The sequence below is a fragment of the Pleurodeles waltl genome, chromosome 9 (genome assembly GCF_031143425.1).
Source record: "Pleurodeles waltl isolate 20211129_DDA chromosome 9, aPleWal1.hap1.20221129, whole genome shotgun sequence".
NCBI lineage: Eukaryota > Metazoa > Chordata > Amphibia > Caudata > Salamandridae > Pleurodeles > Pleurodeles waltl.
In genome coordinates, this window is record NC_090448.1 from 868,344,722 (window position 1) to 868,369,559 (window position 24,838).

The 24,838-nt window shown below is 46.6% G+C and overlaps 1 protein-coding gene across 1 annotated transcript in view; it reads right to left on the reverse strand.

Annotated features, from left to right (window-relative positions):
- Positions 1-24,838, reverse strand: part of EML5 (EMAP like 5) — a 1,994,219-nt gene that overhangs the window by 894,266 nt on the left and 1,075,115 nt on the right. The window contains exon 16 of the mRNA XM_069208148.1: positions 17,392-17,485. Coding sequence (XP_069064249.1) covers positions 17,392-17,485 — 94 coding nt within the window. The remainder of the gene's footprint in view (positions 1-17,391; positions 17,486-24,838) is intronic.

Below are 24,838 nucleotides of genomic sequence, written 5' to 3' on the forward strand. Positions count from 1 at the left end.
ATGTTATGGCCACCAACAAAACAGTCTTGAGAACTAACAATTGCAAAGAGCAAGAATGCATTGGTTCAAACGGGGACCCCATTGAAAATGTTAATACCAAATTAAGGTCCCACTGAGGCATCACGAATGGTGATGGTGGAAATTTGTTAGTAAGACCCTTAAGAAATCTTAAAACAATAGGAGATTTAAAGAGGGAAGGCTGATCAGGAAGGCACAGAAAAGCCGACAGCGCAGATAAATAACCCTTGACTGTGGCAACCGCACAACCCTTCTGTGCCAGGCAAAGAGCAAATGACAATATGTCAGACAAACGAGCCATTAAGGGATGAATTCTATTCTCCCCACACCAGCATATAAATTTAGCCCAGTGACTTGCATAGATTGATTTGGTGGAGTGTCGCCTGGCCGATAAAATAACATCCACCACTTCTGGTGGGAGAGAAAAAGCACTCAGAATGCCCCGTTCAATCTCCAGGCATGAAGGTGCAGGCTCTGGAGGTGGGGGTGTAGAATCTGCCCCGCGACTGCGAGAGGAGGTCCACCCTGTAAGGGAGATGGAGCGGAGGGCACTGAGAGAGTTGGAGAAGGTCTGTGTACCACACCCTTCTTGGCCAATCCGGAGCTATCAAGATGACCTGGGCTCGGTCTTGGCGGATCTTCCTCAGAACTCGAGGAATTAGGGGTATGGGAGGAAATGCGTAAAGCAACTGACCATTTCAGGACATCTGAAACGCGTCCCCCAAAGCTCCTTGCACCGGATACTGGAGGCTGCAAAATAACGGGCACTGCGCGTTCTCCTGAGTTGCAAACAGATCTATCTGCGGATATCCCCACATCTGGAAGATGTACAGAACCGGATCTGGATGAAGACGCTACTCGTGGTCGACCGAGCTGCGTCGACTGAGAACGTCCGCACGCACGTTCAGAGCTCCGGCCAAATGATGTGCTACCAAGCAAATCTTGTGGTCCTGAAGCCAGGACCAGAGTCGAAGAGCTTCTCTGCAGAGAAGATACAACCCCACTCCTCCCTGCTTGTTTATATACCACATCGCGGTAGTGTTGTCCGTCAGAATCTGGACTGACTGACCGCGAATGGAAGGGAGGAAGGCCTTGAGAGCCAGACGTACTGCCCGCAATTCCAACAGATTGATGTGAAATCTCTGTTCTACCAGAGACCAAAGGCCTTTGACCTCCAGGCCCACCAGATGAGCTCCCCACCCTACAGTGGAAGCATCCGTTACAACTGTGGCCACTGGTGGCAGTAGCGAGAACGGCCTTCCTTGCGACAGGTTGTCAACCGCTGCCCACCACTGAAGATCCACTGCAGTGTCTCTGGAGATCCTTATCGACTCCTCGAGATCTCCTTTGTGCTGAAACCACTGCCTGCGGACGCACCACTGAAGAGCCCTCATGTGCCAGCGTGCATGAGTGACCAGCAGTATGCAAGAAGCGAACAGACCGAGCAGATGAAGGACCTTGAGGACTGGAACTACCGCTCCATTTCGAAACATTGGAATCAACGCCTGGATGTCCTGAACCCGCTGGGGTGGAGGAAAGGCCTGATTCAATGTCGTGTCCAATACTGCCCCTATGAACAGGAGGCGTTGAGAGGGCTCCGGGTGAGATTTGGGCACATTGATTGAAAAACCCAGGTCGTACAACAACTGAGTTGTCGACTGGAGATGACGCTGCGCGAGCTCCGGAGTCTTGGCTTTGATCAACCAATCGTCCAGATAGGGAAATACTGCTAACCCCCTTCTTCTGAGCTCTGCCACTACCACCGCCATCACCTTTGTGAAGACTCGAGGTGCTGAAGTAAGACCAAACGGGAGGACCGCAAACTGATAATGCTGCGATCCCACCACAAACCGGAGATACTTCCTGTGCGATTTGAGAATCGGAATATGAAAATATGCGTCCTGCAAATCGACAGACACCATCCAATCTCCTTCGTTAAACGCCAAAAGAACCTGTGAAAGGGTCAGCATTTTGAACTTTTCCTACCTAAGGAACCAATTCAAAGGAACTAATTCAAAATCCTCAAGTCCAGAATTGGTCTCAACCGACCATCCTTTTTGGGGATCAGGAAGTATCTTGAATAACATCCCTGACCCCTCTCCTGCTCGGGAACCAACTCTATTGCGCCTTTTGCCAATAGGGACAACACTTCCTGTTGTAATAGGAGAAGATGGTCTTCCGAACAGAAGGATGGGCGGGGAGGGAAAGGAGGAGGAAATTCCCGAAAGGGAAGAGAGTACCCCTTCTTCACAATGTTGATGACCCAGGAGTCCGATGGTATAACCTCCCACATCGGAAGAAAATGGGCAAGTCTCCCCCCTACCGGAGACAAGTGGACAGGGAGTGGAGGAGGACTACGGCTGCTTTCCTTGCTGCACCCCTCCCGAGAAAAAGGAAGAGGCAGAGTGCTGCTGGGTGGCTCCTCTTGTTCGGACTCTGAACCTGCCCCTGAAAGATCTGTATGGCAGGGTGCTTGCAGTTTGTTGTGGTCATTGAAATCTGCCACGAAAGGAGGAGCCACGTCCAAAACCCCTAAACCTCCTATAAGCTCTAAAGGAGGATGAGGCAGTTGACTGAAGCCCTAGAGACCTCGCTGTGGCTCTGCTCTCCTTAAATCGTTCTAGAGCAGAATCCGCCTTTGTTCCAAAGAGCTTCTCGCCATCAAGGGGCAGATCCAGGAGAGTCGTCTGTACATCTGACGAAAAGCCAGACGAACGCAGCCAAGATTGTCGCCTAGAAACTATGGTCGTGCCCATAGCCCTTGCCACTGAGTCTGAAGTGTCTAACCCAGACTGGATCACCTGGGTCGCTGCCACCTGAGCGTCCGCCAGTAACTGCAACATTTCCTGGGACAATTTTGGATGGCCTTTCGCTTCCTCCATAAGGGCATGGATATAACATCCCAAAATGCAGGTCGCGTTGGTTGACTTTAAGGCCATACTACATGAAGAAAAGGCCTTTTTGGCAGTATGGTCCATTTTCTTTGATTCCCTGTCCGCAGGTGTTCCGGGAAACGAGCCAGGAGAGGAACTGGATGAACAGGAGGCCTGAACCACTAAGCTCTCCGGTGTCGGGTGCTTGGAGAGGAAAACAGGATCACCTGGTGCCGCCCAATAGCGTTGTGCCACCGCCCTGTTGACAGCAGCTGTAGACACAGGTTTTCTCCAGATGTCTTTGATAGGATCCAGAAGTGCCTCATTAAAAGGCAAGAGAGGCTCTGCCGTCACAGAAGTTGGATGCAATACCTCCGTCAACAGATTCCTCTTAACCTCCGCAGCTGGAAGAGGGAGATCTAAGAAGTCCACAGCCTTCCGAATTACTGTGTGGAAAGATGCAGCTTCCTCAGTGTACTCCCCAGGGGAAGCTAGATCCCACTCCGGGGAGGTATCTATGCCACTCGCTGTATCAAGACCTTGAAAGTCACCAGAAGGCTCCAAAATCTCACCATCTTCCAGGTGCTGTCTGCTGTATTCTTCCTCCTCCAGAAGGCGCAAAGCCAGACGTCTAGATCGAAGCCTTGATTCGAGACCCGGCGTCGGCCGACGCTGAAGATCTCCGTCGGCGCCGAACCTCGTATCCATCCGACGCCGGACCCTCCGGCTCCACAGGAACCTTGACTGTGGATTGGATCTGAGGCGAATCCAACGGTGCCGTAGCAGGTGTAGTAGGCCTAGGCGACGTCAAGGGAATCGGCGGCACTTCAGGTGCAGCAGACAAAAATGGTGTGAAAGGTGTCGATTTGTAAGACGCCGGAACACCCAAATTAAAGGCCAAAGGGACAGACGGACCTGCTTGACCGCCACCCGGCGCTATGGTAGAAAAAATGTTAAACATGGCGTTCAAACAGGCCGCAGGATCCGTTCCTGGAGTCGGGAAAGCTGGGTATTGCTGTTGCACCGGCATAGACGCTGTAGAAGGGCCAGGTAACTCCTGGCTAGGAGAACCCTCTGGCCTCTGAAGAGGCTCGACCTTGAAAACCGACCCGGGTGAAGTCGGGGTCATAGGAGGTGGAGGGGTGACGGTCGAGCTAATCTTCCACCTTGGACGGCGCCGAGCTGACAGAGATGCCGATCTGGACCTGGACCGCCCCTTACTCGATCGGCACCGGGAGTCGTGACGGCGCCGAGAGTCACCATGGCGATGATGGGTCCTCGAGGATCTTGAAGAGGACTCCCTCCGATGACGCCTCTCCTTCTTTTTCTTGGAACGGGCCAAGAACAATTTTGCCTCCCTTTCCTTGAGTGCCTTCGGGTTCATGCGCTGGTAGGAGCCGCATGACTCGACCTCATGGTCGGAGCTAAGGCACCAGAGGCAGTTCTCATGGGGATCGGTAACCGACATCCGACCCCCGCACTGGTTACATGGACTTAAAGCCGGATTTCCTTGGCTGCGACATTGTAACCGTCGACTCGAAACTGTAGCTCCCTGTGAGCCTCGAAGAAAAAACGTTACTCGGAGGCACGGAAAAAAGGGAACTGACGTCTGCACGTCGACGAGGGCTTCTTATTGCCTAGATGACGTCATACAGCGTCACGTGGAGTCGGGCGATTGTGACATCATCGTCGACGTGCAGAGCTAGAAGAAATTTCCGTTGAGGCTGGCGCGAGGGGAGAATTATTTAGGTGAGGAATCCACAGGTAGGTGTATCCATCAGAAATATAAAATTATTAGTAAGGTGCTGACACCAGCAACAATTCATCTTGAGTACCAGTGATGGGGGAATGGCTATACCAAGGGTATCCAAAGTAGATCTAGGCAGGCAGATGCAAGATAGTCACAATTTTCACCTACAATAAAATGTGACATATTGGGTCGAAAAGGAACTCATTTCCATTGTTGATGGGGGGCAGTGTCCTGAAAATATGACATGGATCTGGCCGACAGCATCCTACGTTACAAGTCCTTCAGCTTGACTTTGAAATACATGGTATAGTTCAGCTCCCAAAAGCATCCCTGCCTAAGGAAATCATGCTCTGAATTAATCCTTCACTGGTTGAAGACATTCACATTTTCAGAAAGCTGCAAAAGGAGAATTGGTGTAAGGAATCCATCAGCCTCCTGTAACCGCCTTGTACCCACCACTTCCACAAGAGTTGCCTATCCTTCACTCAGAGCATGTGCGCTTCAAACCTCCTCATTGCTGCCTCTGACTATATGTGACCTGTGGAAACCTCACAGAATTTATTCTTGAAACAACATCACTGATAAAAGATGAGCTCCAAAAACTCTCTGACATCTTTGGATCTCTGTTTCCATTCAACTAAATGACTATCTCCAGTCCAGCCCTTTGTATTCATGGGTTTCCATCCTAGTCCTGCTAAAATGACTCAAATCAATGCTTTGCAGATTGTCTCAGTATGCTAATAGAAGGAAATGGGTTCTACCCAGCTAATCAGCCCAGATTTTGTGCTTTTTGACCACCTGGTATGTGACTTTTTTTTTTTTTACTGTGGGTGAGCCTCACAGCCTGTGACTCACCTCTGGTAAACTCATGATAAATGGACTCTACCACCAGTGTCTGTCTTTTAAGACAAGGCAGCTGTGACGTAGTAAGCAGCACTTGGCTGGTTAAGCATGTGCACATGTGTAAGGGTTGCCTGTGGGAGACTTCTGCCATTTGCAGCACAGTAACTGCACACAGGTAGCCAGGCGCAGAAGGGACTCTTCAGGATTGGATATTGACAGAGGAAGCCTCATAATGTTAGTGTATACTCATAGGGAAAGTCAGTATGGTTTACTGTCTTGTCTGCAGTGACACTCCATTATATGGGAAGGGCTGCCTTAGCATGCAGCTTTACCTCCCTTTGGCCTACCAGAGACAACTCAAATTGGGGCGTAACCTGTGTGGAAAAATCAATTTTTGCAAATTCCATAAAAGATATCTGTACAGCTTAAAGATCATCCAGGAATGCCATATTTCTCTGGCTCAGCTCAGGATCAAAGCCCTGGCCTTTTATCACCCTGCAGTGCCAAGTTAATTATATTTCTCTCCAGCAGCAGGAACAAAGGTGTCACCACACAAAGGGTGCAATTAATTGTGCTTAACATAGCTCCTGAGGAGCAAAGGGGTGGGGAAGAATACTCTGTATTAATTAGCCAGCTGTCACACTGCACAAGGATGGGCCTGCCCCTGCCCACTAAACAAAGGAGGGAGCCCAGACCTCTGGAGCCAACCCAAGAGGGGGCTACCTTTGAAGATTTGCTGGAAAAGGCCCTGGCAGTGATGGCAGCAAGAAGCAGTGCTGAGGCCCCCAGAGCAGAGATGGCAAGTGACACCATTTTGCAATGTCTCAGCAGCCTGTGCAGGAAGATTGGGACACGGTGGAGAGACGATGTGGCACCCCAGAATAGGCCAGAGATGCATCCCTGCTGGAACCTCCCGCCCGACTTAAAAGGTCTTGCATAGGGGGAGAGCTCTCTTCAGGTTACGATTTTCTGCTGAACACTGAGACTGGAGACAGCTGCCATGGACAAATGGAAGAAGAACCCCATGATGGCCATCTGAACTAAGGACTCTGACTTCAGTTGACCACAGGACCATGGGAACTATCCACAGGACCAGGGAAGCTGGTCCTCTCACACACCCTAAGGACTAGTTTGAGGGAAGACTGGGCTTCTGCGCAAAAAGGAGAGAGGCCCAGAGGAAAACTAGGAGCAAGGCTGGCACAGGGAGCCAATAAAACCAGCTCCCTGAAAAGCTCATCACCTTTAGTGCTCCAGGTGGCTAAGGCTCGCCATCAGGAGCAAAACGTGACCAGAATCAAGTAATACAGCCCAATGGGGCCTGATGTATGATCCTACAAAGGGATGTGACCTTTGACTCCTTCGCGAGGCCTGGAGCATGTGGAGCTGTGCCGCTGGAGCCTTTCTAATCCCTTGGGGTGGGCTGGGGGCACCACAAGGACAAAGCACAAAAACTGACCCGGGAGAGGGCATGCGTGGGGCCCCCTCCCCAGAGTGTTTGTGGGCATGAAGACCGCACCCCCAAACCAGTTTTATAATTAGGGGGACCAGGGCCCAAAATGTGGGCCCTCTTATGGCAAAAAAATGCAGGGAAATACTGTTGCACTTCCCTGCACCAGGCAAGAGAAGGGGAGTCCCAGGACCTCATACCTGGGCCCAAAGAGCAGAAAGAGACAAGGGGAGCATTGCCGTGCTCCTCCAGACGTGGCTGGTCATCCCGCTACCTGTGTCTGGGAGGAGGAGGAGGCTACCATGTTTCACCATGCCCTGCCAGCAATAGTGGGCGGGGCAGAAGAACCCTGCTGGCTCCTGGGTCAGCGTAGAGGAATGCTGCCCATGCAGGGAGCAGCCAGGGGTGATCTTCCTGGGCTGCCCCCCAACAAAATCACAGTGCTGTGTGACTAGGTGGGACCGGGAACCCCTAAAAAAAGAAAAAAGAAAAGAAAAGGGACGCATGGTGCAATGCCGCACTGGAAGAAAACAAAGGAAAACAAAGAAAAACAAAGTCAGCAGCTTTTCCCACCATGAGTTTGAGGGGACTAAAGAAAGATGACCAACCCAGGGTTTTCACTGGAATTGCAGCATCCCCTAGGGTTGAAGTCTATGGCTGCACTTACTGTGGACTAAAGGACATATACCTGTTGTGCCGCACCCTAAGGGGGCAAACTCTATCGTTACAGATGTTGTGATCAAAATGTGATGCCCTCTAGGGCCTAAGTTTACAATTGTGTTTTCCATGTTGCAAGTTATCGTCAGTACACAAACTATTCAGACATGCATATATACTTTTCTTGTAAATGCACTACTGAAATAATGATGCTGACAGCCACTATGTATTTGTATTGCCAGAATAAGTGCATTCATTCATGATAATATTCAGATTATTGCATTTAAGTACAGGATAATATGCTGACCTGTGGTTTAATGAACTGGACCCCTTTTGGAGGGTCAGAAGCGATTATGCAATGTCATCAAACGGTATCAGCCTTAGGTATATTTGTAAATTAGTGCATGTTATTGATTAGTGTGTGTGTAATAGTTGTACTTTTCTTTATACAAAATAAAAAGCACAGACTGGACAACCATTTATAGTGTTATTCTTGTGAGCCAGTGAATGGGGATTACTAGCCCACACCATCTCCCTTGACTATGCCTTCGACTATGCTGGTTCCCTACCCTGACAGAGTATAGTGCTACAATGTGGTGCTTGGTTCCCAGAGGAGGACAAGTGTGGACGCATTACTTGTGCAGGCCACACAAATGATGAGTGGTTTTCTTACAGCTAGCATTTGCCATTTACTGATTTTAAAAGACATGTTTTCTAACTACTGACCCCATTGACTTTTATTTTTGAAAATGAATATTATTTTTCTGTTTTACTCCATTTTATTTTTCCCATTATTAGTGGTGTTTACTGTCCAATCTTCCAGTTGCTGATTCTTGCACCTTTCAGTACCTTCTAAAGAATAGGATTAGAGATTTGCCTGCCTGGCCACTGCACTTTTTCAGAGCAATTTAACTTCATATAATCTTATTTAGTGACAAACAGCATATTAACCTGAGCTAAAAGTGGAGTAGCACTGCTTACAATATCTTTGCTGATGAATCTAAAATACTGGACAAGGAAGCTATAATCTCAAAGGGGAGTGGTACCAACTTTCTGAATTGTGATCTAATGCTGTATCAAATATTTTGGGAGAAAAATAAATCAAAATCTATCAAACTATTTTGCCTACATTTTACACATTTCATTTTTTGCTATTTATTGATTGATGCTGGCACTTTATTTTGTAATAAGGGACAGTTGTGCTTACATTTTCACATTCATTAACATATTTTTATTTTACATTTTCTTTCATCTGCTGAATTTTGTTTTCTACCACTAGTTTTTAGCCGATTTAACAAGGACAAGGCACAATTTTTGGCCTGTCCTTTCAAGTTCAAAACCACTGCCCTCTAAAACTAGAGCTCAAAAGAAATATTGAGTGCAATGAAGGTTGAATGTTGAATATATTAGGTTGTTTACTCTTAGTCTCTTCTCAGTTAATTTCTGAAATATTTGCATTCTAAAGCCCTGTTAATATCAATGTGTTGCCTACTGTAGTAAGTTGGCTCTGTATATACTATCTCAAAGTGAGAGATAGTGTGCACAGAGTCCAAGGGTTCAGAGGGTAGTGTTAAGCATTTGTTGTACACACACAGGCAATAAATGAGAACACACACTTAAAGACAACTCCAGGCCAATAGGTTTTTAGATAGAAAAATATTATTTTCTTACTTTATTTTAGAACCACAAGATTTAGAATTCAAGTAAATACATAAATTGTAAGGTACTTGGCATAGGTAAGTATAGAACTAAAACAGTAATGTACACAGTTTTGGCAAAAATGGCAAATAGCTATTTTAAAAGTGGACACTGCAAAAATCAACAGTTCCTGGGGGAGGTAAGTATTGTTTAGTTTCTCAGGTAAGTAAAGCACTTACAAGTTCAGTCTCCTGGGCATAGGCAGCCCATCGTTGGGGGTTCAAGGCAACCCCAAACACCCAGCACCAACAACACAGGTCCGGTCAGGGGTAGAGGTCAAGGTAGGGCCCAAATAGCATAGGCACCTATGGAGTCCAGGGGTGCTCCGGTTCCAGTCTTCAAGCAGGTAAGTACCCGCGTCCTCGGGGAACAGACCAGGGGGGGTTTGTAGAGCACTGGGGGGGTCACAAATAGGTACACAAAATACACCCTCAGAGGCACAGGGACGGCCCGGTGCAGTGTGTGAAGTAGGTGTCAGGTTTTAGATAGGAATCAATGTAGAGACCAGGGGGTGACTCTAGCAATGCAGGCAGGGCACAGGGGGGCTTCTCTGGCCAGCCACCGACTGGGCCAGGATGAGCGCAGCCTGCTGGCCACTCCTGCACCAGTAGTTGGTTTCTCTCAGGCCTGGGGGCTGCGGGTGCAGTGCTTCTTCCAGGCATCGGGTTCCTTGGTTACAGGGCAGTTGCGGTCAGGGAGCCTCTGGATCCTCTCTGCAGGTGTCGCTGTGCGGGTGCAGAGAGGCCATCTCAGGATGTCCACGTTGTGGGAGTTGCCTGCGGGTCCTCCCTGCAGTGTTGGTTCTTCTGGACACGAGCCTGGGGCGTCGGGTGCAGAGTGTTGGGGACTCCCACTTCCAGAGGGAGGCTGGAGTCCCTTTAAAGATGGCTGTTTCTTTGTTTCTTGGACAGAGCCGCTGTTTACGGGAGTTTTTTGGTCCTTTGGGTGCAGGTCAGTCCTCAGAGGTCGCTGGTACTGCTGGATGCATCGCTGTGCAGGTTCTTTGAGTCTGGAGACAGGCCGGTAGGGCTGGGGCCAAGTCAGTTGTCGTCTCCGTCGTCTCTGCGGGGCTTTCAGGTCAACAGTCCTTCTTCTTGTAGGTTGCAGGAATCTCCTTTCCTGGGTTCAGGGTCGCCCCTAAATACTCAATTTAGGGGGGTGTTTAGGTCTGGGGGGCAGTAGCCAATGGCTACTGTCCTTGAGGTTGGCTACACCCTCTTTGTGCCTCCTCCCTGTGGGGAGGGGGGCACATCCCTAATCCTATTGGGGGGAATCCTCCAAAGTAAGATGGAGGATTTTGTAAGGCAGGGATCATCTCAGCTCAGCCTTAGGGCTGTCCTGGCTGGAGAGTGACTCCTCCTTGTTTTTCTCATTATTTCCTCTGGACTTGCCGCCAAAAGTGGGGGCTGTGTCCGGGGGGTGGGGGGGGTTGGGGATCTCCACTAGCTGGAGTGCCCTGGGGCATTGTAACACAAAACTTGAGCCTTTGAGGTTCACTGCTAGGTGTTCCTGCAGGGGGAAGTGTGAAGTACCTCCACCCAGTGCAGGCTTTGTTACTGGCCTCAGAGAGCACGAAGGCTTTCACTCATTAGGGTCAGAAACTCGTCTCAGTGGCAGACTGGCATAGACCAGTCAGTCCTGCACTGAAGGCATAGGTAAAAATACAGGGGGCATCTCTAAGATGCCCTCTGTGTGCACTTTGTAATAAATCCAGCACTGGCATCAGTGTGGGTTTATTATTCTGAGAAGTTTGATACCAAAATTCCCAGTATTCAGTGTAGACATTATGGAGCTGTGGAGTTTGTTTTGACAAATGCCCAGACCATATACTTAATATGGCCACACTGTACTTGAAAGGTCTAAGAATAGACGTACACACTGTAGGGGCATATTGCTCATGCAGCTATGCCCTCACCTGTGGTATAGTGCACCCTGCCTTAGGGCTTCAAGGCCTGCTAGAGGAGTGACTTACCTATGCCACAGGCAGTATTTGGGGTGCATGGCATCCTGAGGGGGAAGCAATCAATTTACTCCTGTGTTTGTTGGAGGTAAAGTATTCCTCCTATACACTTGCATGTCATACATTTCACCAGGGCCAATGTATTGAAACTAATGTGGTTACTTTTTTGTTTTTATTGCTAACTGGTTAGTACTGCAAAATGAAAAAATCAGGTGTTTTATGCTGGCCAAACTGACCACATGCAAGCTCAGGTTATGCCTTTAGCTAAAGGACTGTTTCAGTAAGAGTGCACATAATGGCTTGTTTATGCAGGGAAGTAAATCAAATGTACACTGAATAAGTTACTTACTTCCCATAATGCTCTTTCTGGTGGATACCCTGTCTATCTGCAGGTTCCTCACTTTGTAAATTACCCCAGGTGTCAGAATGTATCCAGAAAATATTCCAGTAATTGCTCCTGCGCTCCAGCAGGCTGTAGCATTGGTCTCCCATGTGACTTCATTCTGCCTCCAGATACGATGACATGGAGCAGAATATGGCTTTACTCTGTCTTGAAGTCTGTTTTTATCATGAGATTTTCCATGTCCCTAGACAGGGTGAATCATTGACAAACTGAGGCTGGTGATAATGTGCATCATTTACCTTGGAACCTTATTATCTCCTTAAAGTCCATTCCAGAGAGCGGGAAGCATGGTGGGCGCTGAAGAATCTGCTTTTAGAGCATCCACCAGAAAGAGCATTACTGTAGGTAAGTAACCTGTGACTGATAGGTAGTTCACACCACAGATTATGCACCTTGTGAATCGATGCCAAAGTAAAGCCCTCTCTGCGAGGTAGATTTGAGGAGATGGACTTTGCATCAGGAAGTTCTGCAGGACCAAATAGGCAAAATGACCCTCCCCGCAAACCTGAGAGTTGATACAGCAGTACCTAACGTAAGTATGGAAGAATGCCCACCTGGAGGCTTAGCAGATATCTAACAAAGTAACACTCTGAGCCGGGACTGTAGTAACAGCCTTCACCCTAATGTAGTGAGCCTGAAGGCCCTTAGGAAGATTCTTTTAGACCAGGGTGTAATACAGCTTGATGCAAAGGACAAGCTGGGCCATTTTTCCTTTTCTCACTGGTGAATCAAGAGAAAACTAGATCATCACGTAGTTACTCCTTAATCCTGTCAATTTAAAACTAAGGCCCTCATTACGATCTCAGCGGGTTTACCCGCCGAGATTGGCGCTGACGGTCGACAGAAGACCACCAGTGTGCAGAAACCCCCACGGCCACATTATGAACATCCAGCTGGGAAACAGTGTTTCTGCCCGCCGGCCCAGCTGCAAACAGGGTCTGGAGCCGGCGGCAATGTGTCAGTGCGGCAGGTGCAGCAGCACCCGTCGCACATTTCACTGCCCTTGAATTGGGCAGTAAAATGCGCGACAGGCTGTGCACGGGGGCCCCTGCACTGCCCATGCCAAGTGCATGGGCAGTGCAAAGGCCCCCTGGGGGGCCGAGTCACTCATTCCACCAGCCTTTCCCTGGTGGTGTAAACCACCAGGGAAAGGCTGGTGGAATCAGACTCATTATCCGGAGGGCAGCGCTGCCCTGTTGTATCTGAAACAGCGCCACTGAAAGGCTGCCTGGTGGCAGGAGCCTGGCGGTGGCGGCGGTTCATCTGTGGCGGTTCTGCCACGTTTGTTATATGGTGGTCTGGACCGCCATGCCGTAGGCGGAAATTACCGCCGGCATGGAGATCCAGACCGCCATGTACGTAATGACCACCCAAGTGTCTGGTTAGGATCCAACAGTTGCAACTTCTCTTCCTTCTTCGAGGGATAGAAGAATGTGGGAAGTGTTTCAGACTGCACCTCATTAGAAGGCAAAACTCCTTTCAGAATAAAGGAAGCACCTGTCCAAACCCCCAATCAGTCATGACATAAGGCAGTAAGAGGACACTGGAATGATAATACCAAGGGATCACTGACTTGACTAGCAGAAATAAAGGCCATGAAGCATACAGTTTTCAGAGTGAAGAGTTTAAAGGTACACCTGTGCAGAGGTCCGAAAGGAGCACACATCAGAAGAATAAGGGGCAAATTCAAATCTCACTGGGGTGCAATGAAAAGGAGAGGGGGAAACATGTGAAAGCTCTTTCAAGGACTGCATCTCAATGGGTGACATGAACAAAGTGGGCTGATTGGGCAAAAGAAGAAAGGCCAAAAAAGATAAGTAGCCTTTAATAGACTCTATAGGAAAACCTTGCTTGGCCAACGAAAAACAAACAGAAGGACATCAGACAGCTTAACCTGTCAACAAGCAACCTCTTTCTCACACCAAGTTACAAATTTAGACAAATGGACAGAATAAATGAATTATGTGCACAGAGAGCAGACAGAATCCCATACAACCTTCAATGGAAGATCAAATCCATTCAGTTGACACTGCTAAATTATGGAGGTTTAGCTGCAGAAATATGACCTGCTGCTGGTTCAGCAGCTCCTCCTATAGAGGCAGTCTAAACAGAGGGCATATGCTGATGTTTAGGAACTCAAAGTAGCAGATCCTCAGAGCCTATTCCAGGGCTTTCAGAATGAGGTAAGCCTGACCCTGTATGACACACTTCAGGCCCCGTGAAATTTTGGGTAGGTGGGGAAACGTGTAAAGGAGTTCTGGGCCTCACTAACAACTGAATGGCTCCCATATGAATCCTCAAGGTGGAAACACTATGGCCGAAAAGGCTGTGCACTGAGTGTTCACGGGGTTAGCAAGGAAAATCTCCCATGGGGAAGCCCCACTGGTCGAAAATGTCATTTGTCATCTATGGAAGCAGATGCCACTTAAGATCGGCTAGATGATGCCTGTTGAGTTTGCCTGCCCTGAAGCTGCGAGAACCTGGAAGGGGAACCATCAAGGAGATCTCATGAGGTTCCAGCAATCTCAATAGCCGGAGGGGCACCAGACAGTCAGCATTGGATGCTTCACCACCCAGCTTGTAGTACCAAATAGCACTCAGGTTCCCTCAGGGCGTGGACTGACCTGCTCCTGGTGGCTAGTGCGCAACTCTAAAACACTGATGTGATGAATCTGTTCCATTGCTGACCAAATTGTCACAACACAAGATGGTCCCTAGAGTCAAGCGATAATGTGTCCATCACTCCTGTGAGCTTTGGGTGGAGTAACAGCCTGCCACAGGTGGACATCCGCCATCAACCACTACTGATCTTGTGCAGCATCATCAGAAATGCAGATCTAAGAGGTATCCCAGGTGCTAAGCCCACTGAAGGCAAAGTTTCCACTGAATGGCCCACGTGTCTCAATTAGCATGAGGCACCGGCAGAATACATAAGGCACCAAGCCCAAAAAGCTTTAGAACCAGTAATACCTGAACTAATGCACACTCCTGAAAAATTGTGATCATGATCCAGAAAAACTGAGGGCAGAAAGGCCTTTAAGATCAGTGTCCAGGATGGCTTCTATAAACAGAATCCTCGGCATAGGTTGAAGAGTGAATTTAAATTTTTTGATCGAGTACTACAGGGTGTGCAGCAACAGAATGGTGTTCTGCACTGGTTTGAAACTAGCAGAAGAAAGCTTTCCTTCAAGTAGTGAGTAATCAAGAAACAGTAATGTGTGTTTCCATTACCTTTATAAACAATAATGGGGTCGAGGTAAGGTTGATGTTTAGGACAATAAATTGAAAATGCTCTAACCCCACAACAAAACTGAGGTACTGCTAGTGGGACTACAGAATTGGCACACAAAAGTATGGGTTCTGCAACTCCAAATACGCCATTCAATCCTCGAGGGTCAAAGGCTGACAGGACAATGTCCAGTATCAACTGTTTGAACTTTGTATTCCTGAGGAATGCAGTTAAGAGTCTGAGGTACTAAACCAGACTCAGTCACCTGTCCCTCACTGGGAACAGGAAATATCATAGGCACAGCTCCTCAAATAACTACAGAATTTGCAAAACTGCTGGTGGAACGAGCAAGTGGGGGAGAGCACTGCCACAGAACGGACCGTAGCTCTACTGTCTGATGCACTGTAATGTAGAATCCACCTTCTCATGCAGCAGCCTGGCCCCATCAAAGTGTATCCACTACAGAATCTTGGACCTCTCAAGAAAACGGGGTTGCATACATCCAACTATGACATTGGAATTATGGCACCGGTAACACAGTCCAGATCAACAGTGTCTCCCCACATCCTGAAGGATCAGACGTCCTCTAGTATGATAGGCAAAATCTCACTCACCCTATCTGAGGGAGTAAAGCACCCGAAGAAGCACACAGTTTTAAAGGACTGGTGCACTGAGCTAGCTGAAGATAGTATTTTCTAGCCAGTGGAATTCATTTTCTTTGACTTCCTTGTCCATGTGGTGCAGTTGGGAATGCTCTCACACTGGCATTACTGGAGTAGACACCTAAACAATAAGCATTCAGGAGTTGGATGATGTAGCAAAAAGGAAAGATCACCAGCAAAGATCTATGCTGCCAAGCAAAAGGGAAACATACAAGAGGCAAGGGACGCCTGGTCAAGACTGCTGTGAGAAACTCAGTTGGGGCATTGTAGAATAGAAGCAAAGGCTTCAAATTTGAAAACCTAGGCTACATAACGTCCCTCAAAATAATGGTTTTAGTCACTACCGTAGCCAACTGCAGAACCAACACTTCTGTGGCTTTATGCATCACCATCGCAAAAGAGGAACTTTTCTCAGTTGGGGCCCCCAAACGTATATCTTAATTTTGTTTCAGGATATATGTCTAGACTACTGGCATTTTGGAGGTCAGGATATAGGCCAGCATCACTGTAAGAGTGGGAAGCAAATTACCTGTCTCCTTATAATCATCCTCTTTATATAAACATTCTCTTTATGAGGAACATGCTCCAGTCTGTAAAGAAAATCGGAGTCAGATCAGAAGACGGTCTTCATTCGCCTGAAATATTGCTATCGAGGCAGGGGAACTGGAGATTGTCATTCTTAAATGGAGGATGTGCCTTGGTTATTTCATAGCATGCCAATTAGCTCCACCTTGCTGATGTCCGCTCTGGGTCTTTGGAGTGGGATGTGGAAGTGAAGCTGACAGAACCATTGGCAGTACAGAAATGATCAACAAGGGAGCTGAAGCCTGACACAGTGCCAGATGTAGCACAGGTTCAGGTTGAATGGGATCATCTGCACTGAACCCCTGCCAGAAGATAAACTGGCAGCCATTACGAATTTGTACAGATCCGAAAGAGCTCCACTGGGACCAGGAATCATTTTGAAAAATGGCAACATGCGCCCAACCTTCTGCAGAGCTGAGGATAGGTATGGAAATTCAGACAGCATCAGCTCCACAATGACACCGGGGTCAGCCCCTTGGAGCTCCAACTGTGGGCCCATTCCTGGGAATGGGAATGTCACTGAAGCAAAGTGACTTCTTGGGATTGTGTTTGGACTTATGTTTTTTACTTTGTCCTGGACTCACTTAAAGACAGCAAGTGGGGATGAGACCACGAACCGGCATGCAACATTGCACATGCCTGCCCTACCACACTTCTTGTATTCTACAAAGTCGAGTTTGGCTTCCTTGGCCCTGATGGCTTTCAGGTGCATGAACGAGCATTTATCATGGGACTAGGAGTCATGTTAGTGCTGAAGTATCAGAGGCAAAATTCATGCAGGTCTGAGACATCTGCTTGCAAGTATGGCATGTTGTGAACCCTGTTGTGTTAGAGAGAGACATTCCTGCACTCAATCGGTTGGTAGAGATTGAAAACTCCAAATGAACCTGACAAAGTAGAAGGGGTGCTGTTGATCGACAACGAAGGGTGTGTAAAAGAACAAAGTAACCTCACAGCACAGGGTCACTTATAAGCAGCTCCATGACCTTATATCCAGAGACGGGACAGAATTATGCGGAGGCCGATAGCACCATCTGCCAGCACACAAGAGCAATTGCAGGAAATTTTCTATAGCCAATCAGACACCAGAGAAGAATCACAAGGTGAGGAATATGCAGTTAGAAATATACATAGAAAACATATCTCACACATAAAATATTCATAAACGTTGTGTATCTGCCAGTGCATTGTGTGCATGTGTTTGCATTCTATAACTCCAGCACCACTTTGAAACTGATACAATGTCATAGATAGGGCATCTCTTACCTAACAGCAGAGAGCTTCTCTCCTTTCTTCCAGTCCCAGAGAACGATGGTGTGATTGTCATCTAGCCCAACAGAAGCCAAGCGCTTGCCATCAGCTGGGGAAGGTAGAAACATCAACAAGGTCTTTTTTAACTTATGGAATTTGGTATCCTCAGTTTAATTTGCTTGTAGCTCTTGGTATTGTTATTTACAATAAGCATCACACAATACGATATTTTATGTAAAAATATTCCTCAGTATGAAAATAATGTAAAAGAAAAATGAAAGCATCAACTGTTCTAGCGCATATAAAGAATAAAAATTAAAAGGTACATTAAATTATGCTTCTAAAAGTCCACAGCTGGAAAATGATGGTGGGTTATGAAATTTGGAAAAATAACTCAGAAATTAAAAGTGTCCTGGGTTAAAGTGACTTTATTGTTAGGAATTGTAATAATATCATGCTTTAAATTTAAATTAAAACCTTGCGGAGCTTGCGCGTTTATTTCAATAAACCACCCCGCGGCGTGGGGTGGGCCAAAGCCTGAGTCGGCGATACTTGTTTTCATTTTCAGGATGGGGTCCCAGAGGTCTGCGGAGGCTAGGGAAAGGAGAGCTGTGTGCCCGCCCTTTTAAGTAAGATACAGCCCCTGGGGGAGAGGAAGAGGGATCCCCAGGGCCTTTGACAGTTCAGGAAGGGGGGGGAGGGGGAGAGCTGCACATCCCCCTCCCCCCTTGTGTTCAATATGGGCCCAGGGATAGATGAGTTCCCTGGGACCAAATGAGGCTGAGGGTGGGCCCATGGCCCACCTCCCAGGCCCTGAGGCCAAACCCCCCGCCCAAAGGCCTGCCAGAAGGGGGTTGGCCACAGTGCATGGCTGCAGGCCAGGCCCTTCGTCCAACCTCGCAGTGTGGAGTTGGCTGCCTGCAGGGACTTTGGAAGCAGGGTCTGGCAACAGTGTGGCGGAGTTTGCTTTACATATGGTAACAAAATATTAGTTTACATTAAATTAGAAATTCACTGAAGAAACCAAAATGTTACTGTACTGTTGTAGTTAGGTAAAATGCTGGGTAACAACATAATGTTTTAATGTTGCGCCCTCGCCGTGCACTGCTAATTACCCCACATACTGCATCACTCATGACATCTATGACATTATTGATAATATCACTGCTACATTTGCAATTAAATTATTGATGAGAAAAGTGTGCATGGCCGAGCTGCGAGTTATAAACGTTAGACTTAACTTATGGCAGGAGTTATAGTTACTTGAGATAACTAACTATAACTGGTGAATTTCTGTTTATTTTTTATTTCAAATATTATGTTTTTACTGAACATTTCACCTACCTATAACGTTGCTTTAACCTTTGTTTCTTTCAGTGAAATATCTCTCTCTGTCAAAATCCACCTAAATCAATATTCAAAAGGGCCCTCTGCATCCGGCAGGAACTGAGTGGTAGAGATTGGAAGGGGTGGTCTAGGATTTCTCTTAGTCCCTCCTCTCCACTTCCAATCCTCACTTCCTGATTCCGTTTCAGATAGCTCCTTCATCTCCCAATACTTATCTATCCAAGAGAAGCATTGTTGGATGAAGGCATTGTATGGCAGTGCCCAATCAATGACATAGATGTTGTTTGAATTGTTTTTTTAGCTTAAAAATCTAAACAGTTTTTACCGAACGCAGGGTTTGGCATTTTATGACACGGCCATTCTCTGAAACAGCTCCTGGCAGGTGGGAAAATATCTGAACTGAATCATCGTCATTATTAGAGAAACAGAGGGGTTCCGGTTGGGCATGCTGGCACCAGCAATTAACACTGGCTCTGCAACAGTCATAGACCCCAGAATAGTGGATGGCATAGTAATGGGCCTGGTTCAGGCCCCTTAATATGGAGCTACCTAGAGCTGAGACGTCTGACAAGGTTGTGGATCACAAGCAACCCTGTAGGTCCTACCGAATGCTGTAACTGATCTGCCAAACGTGGTGCTAATCCAGGAATGTGTCCACCCGTTACTGAATGTTGCTGCAACCGCCACCTTTTTTTTGCACCCTGACACAAGAGGTGAGCCACAAGAAGTGAGCCTACCCTTCTGCACTATAGACATATCGCTGGACCTGGCACATTGTGTGTAGTCTGCACACTGACTGAGACTTGGGGGCTGCTTGGCACCCCATGACCATACTTTTGCTTGCATACAAGAGCCCATTGCCCATGTATTCCTAGACAATGCCTGCTGCCCCATATTAGCTCCATGTCAACTCAGTGTAATATGCTGTTCTACCCACCTTGAGGTATTCTGCTACCTAGGATATGAGTACTTCATGGCTGACCGCTGAAGAGATAGCCAAACAGGTATGCTATGTTCCACTGACCAGGTGGCATTGTTCACTGGGGTTGTGTGCCTGCCCCATTTGCTGGACCCTGGCTCACTGTTACGGCTACCCTTGTGTGACTGTTCACATCATATACTTACACTGGACACTTCAGTGAAATACTTACACCTGAAAGCACTAGACTTTGGCTTGGCCATCTGACTCAACTCATGGGCCTGCTATCTCTAGGTCACACTGAACACGTATACACCTAACCTGCAGAAGGGAAGAGGATGTGGTGTACGGCTTGAGCTGCAGACTTCGGAGCTAGGGGAACCAGGTTCAAGAATCGACATCAGCTCAGCATCTTGTGATTCTGCACAAATCACTTAATCTCCCAGTGCCTGCAATTCAGCGCCTTGAGACCCTCACGAGTGATTTGAAGCGCTTTACAAATCCTGGATTTATTTATAAGGAGTTCATAACTGTGCCCAACAAAAGTTTCCTTTGTGAGTCACAGTCCTCGCTGCCTTTAGGATCTCAGCCGTATGTCTACTTCAAAACCTGCGAGAGAGTTGTTGTTTTCTGAGGCCCTGGTGAGTCGGAATCACACCGCACCCTTGGCCATGGCTAAAGCTCCTACTTTCACACTCACCCTCCTGAAAGAACTTTCAAACATTTGTACAGACATTGGGAGATGAAACTGAAGATCACCAAAATATCTGAGCAGGTGAAATTGAGAGGCTCGAATCTGAGCACAATCCACACATGCCTCCATTCCACCGACGCCTGGATACAAAAGAACAGTGGCTTATTGTGGTGAAGAAATGATCAGAATCCTTGCTCGACTGGGGTCAATAAATATCTACATTGAAGAGCAAACTGACAGATGTGGAAAACTGGGCCTCTTCGGGACTGCAGGGCTTTTACCGATGAGAAAAAAATAAAATTAGTCATCCGCTCTTAACAGAGCTGATCGTCTTACACAGACAGTTCCCAGCCCGTTGGTGTAATGGTTCCATCAGAGTGAGCGGATTGTCAGTTTGCTGGCCAGAATTCTCTGCTATGTTTGTGGCGAAATACTCTGCCAAAATCTAAATCAGGACTGTTGTCTGCCCTCTAGAGTTGATGATGGATTTTCCCACTCCTTCGTTTGTTTATGTTTTTAGTGAGAAGTCTGCATGCTTTGCTGAAGCTTGTTCCTCTGAGTGCGTCGAGCACCTAATGAGACAGTTTCATCTGTGTTATAATCTTTGTTACCGATGAAAACCGCATAAAGATTTTTTGCAAACAGCATTTGTCTTCTTTGTTGGGCACAGACACACAGTTTTACACTCCATCGAGAAGCTAGCGACTGTTGGGATATTTCTGTACTCTAAGAAAAAATCCACACAATTACTGGCTTTTCTGGGCTATAAACACACATCTCCTTGCAAGCAATGGGCCCACACTCTGTTTGGATGTTTCTTATCCTCGTGAAAAACATCACAACAGCACCTGGCTCCTTGCTGTCCGCTCCCCTGTGAGGAGCTCGGACACAGTTAACATTTTTAAATGGTGTCTCAATTTGTTTCTTTTCCCCATAGAAAATTACAAGCAGTGGCTGGCTCCTTGCTTGCGTGCTGACATACACAAGTTTGTGTGTCTCTGTGGAGCTTGGATGCTGTTTGGATTGTTATCTTATCCTCAGAAAAAACACAGTGCCTAGCTCCTTCATGGGGACAGAAACACACATCTTTGCACACAAGTAAAACTGCCAACACCAGAATTGTCTGAACTCTAGACACTTAAGGGAGTCCCGCATGGTGTGGTTTGTGAGGGTGCCACTGCTTTTTCTTACTCTGAATTGCCTGCATGGGTTAAACATTGACTAAAAAAGAAAAATGTCATCACATTTCTGAGACACTAAGTTCAGGTATCCATCAGCAAAACTCCCACCAACCTGTGTTCCCACATTTCTACCAAATAAAAATGTACATCATATGTGTTTGTGAGCCTATCGTAACTGACTGGAACAGTCCAAGTATTGAGACAATGTGAAGTCAATATAGTGTCAATGTGGTCTTCACTTGGTAATAATTTTAACATATTCCCATCTCATGCAACAGGAGCAGGCACACTTTTAATGGAGAAGTGTGGAACTATTGGATGGAAGGGCTTCCACAATTTACCTGCCATTTTCACTTAGTTTGTCACTTGCAGGAGATTTTAGGTAATAAAACATGTTGAGATTCATTAAAGACATATTACCATGGGTTCTCCTGTGTCACTAGTTTTCAGAACCGTATGGCATTAGTATTTTCCCCTGAAGGCCGGCCATGTGCTTAAATATTTCACACATAATGTACAGAATCTACAGTATCAAAAACATTCCCCGGTTTCTAGTTTGTATATTTGTGCTCAAACACAAGAAACCCCACCCATGTCTCATAACTCCACACTCAGAATTCCTACGGGAACACTGAATTAGGTCAAGCATTTTGAGGAATATGTTCATATGTGAGGACTCTTGAAGGAAACTTCTATGTTCTGGGGAAACAATCTGGAAATCTCACAAATGTCTTGTGCATTTTAAAGTCCGGAAAGCCAGACAGGGTGAGGGAGGTCTGGCACCCAGCAACTGAAACCTAATGCTATTAAAAATGTATGGCTGAGGTATGTTTTCATACAGCCCAGGGACATATCTGTGACCAAATGACAAGTATGCTGAACAGTAATTTTGCTTGCAGCTGCTTTCCAAATTTCCAAAATGCACTGCACTCAGTTCATTGTCTGTGGGCACCCTAAACTACAAGAAAACCTATGTATGACTTGGACACTAGCATACGGAGACCAACAGGAGCAAAGTTATGGATTAGGTCTTGGCAGGGATATGTTCCTGCGTGAGGGAGACTGGAGGGAATTATGTTTTGTAAAGAATTGCTGAAAATCTGACAAGTATTGTGTTCAACACAATCTCCAAGCCAGCCAATCAGGATGAGGGAGGTCTGGTATCCTACAAGAGAAGTTTTAGGAGGTGTAAATGTTTAAAATATATGGTTATAGCATGATTCAATACAGCCAGGTGATCAAAAGGAAGGTAACAAACTAGCATTTTGCTGCAGTTGCTTTCCAAAATTTCAAAATGCACTGTGCCGAGTTTATTGCCTCTGTTATGGGGACCCCATCAAAGGCCATAGATGTCTGGTATCCCCATGCTCAGTAGGATCAAGAGGAATTAACATGGGTATCAAGTCTTGGAAAGGATGTGTTCCTGCATGACAGGGACTGGAGGGAACTATTGGGGTTTAGAATAAATTGCCAAACATCTGACAATCATGAGAATTCTACTGACCAACCAGTCAGGGCAAAAGAGGTCAGAATTGCCCCAATAGATTCCATTGGTTCTGCAGAATTAGTAAATATATAGTTTTTACACTGTCATAGAGGCCCGAATTTGAGCAGTGGACCATAGAAAGTGCTCCTGCCACAATTTAGTGATCTGCACTAATATCACACAACTGATTTTGCAGACTTCATTCCCTAGGAAAACGCACACAGATCTGCTATTGCTGAACTCCACACCTGATGCATTAGTGATCTACTGTTGATTCAGAAAATTCCAGTGCTGCTGCATTAGGTGCCACTAAAATTAGAAGCAGTCGATGTCCTCCATAGAATGCCTGAAGAATAGTGAGGGATATGCAGTGCAATGAGCAAAACACCCACCGCAAAGCTGTACATTTCTAGGGTATTCACAGATTTTTTGCGATGAATTTCTGAAATCAGAGCTAAATTCTGATTCCTGTGCAAAAAGGAGTTTACACAGAGAATTCACTTATGGAGTGATTATTTTCTCCAATAAATTACAGCAGGTCAAAACTGCTGAACTTCAACAGGGGGAAAGGCCTGAAAAAATGGTGTGATATGCGGAATTTGGTGGGCTAAATACCCATTTTGCATATTATGCCTTATTTCCAAGATGAAAACTTTGAATGAGAAGTATTTACTACATGCAGTAAACAGCTCAACCTGTAGGACATGATATTTACTGGGTGTAGTAACCACACTCTATAACACAAAACCTGTCATCAGGGCTATAACTACAAATCGAAACTTATAACTGAACGATTCAGATGCAATTATTGGAGAAAAGTGGAAAAGTGCATGAATGCTCCCCATTTTCACATGGGGTTTGAATTATGGTTGTATGAATGCATGTATGTAGATTTTATAGCGCAGGAGCCTATCTGAAAGGCAGCAAAGCCCTGTACAAAGTCAAAGGAATAGACACAATCAGCATTAGATATGAGGGGTAAATAGTTTATGGACTGTTACTGCGTTATAATCTAGTGTTCTTTGAAGTGATGAACCTTTAACAATTTCCTAAATTGGAGCCGGGATGGGGTAGTCCTGCTGGATCGGGTATTTCGTTCTGATCCTATGTGCATAGACGAAAAGGCCTGCTGCATTGTTTTTTATTTTCAGTAATTCTTTGTCTCCAGTCTGATGGTGTCCAGGGTGTGGGAGTGAAGTAAGACAAAGGAAATGGTGGAAGGCAGAAAGGCAAGGGTGCCGGTCGAGGTGGCTCTGTAAATGATGAAGCTGGTTTTGAAGATAGTGAGAATTAAGGAAAGCTATCTCACTGAAAGATATTTTCCCCCTAAAAAGGTTAATTACAATATAATTCTGAAATGTCACTGTTATTCTTACAATACACATGTGCAATGTATGTAAAGTGGGAAATTTGTACACTCACTTTTAGGAAAAGAGGCAAGTGCCAGGATTGTATGTGTATACCCTAATCTTCCATTGCGGAATTACAACTTTCACAAGCTAGCTTTGCACGGCAGAGCAGGAATGTGTGTAAATAGGCTGTTTAATTGTAAATTATGACCAGCATTACGCAAACACCATGCGAGATGGAATTCACATCGTCGTTCAGATTTGCTGCAGTGAACTACGGGAGGTTCATCAACGAAAAACTGCACACCCAGTGGTGCAATATAAACTAATGCCCCACTGCACCACCACCCACACGGAATGTGGAGAGGGCCCCTTTGCCTCCTGTACCTCACAGATATTAATTGGCAAGAGGCTTTAAGGAATACCCCTGAAGTGTTGTGCCTCCCCACCTCCCCTGCGCTCCAGCAGCCTGCATTATGCTCCAGT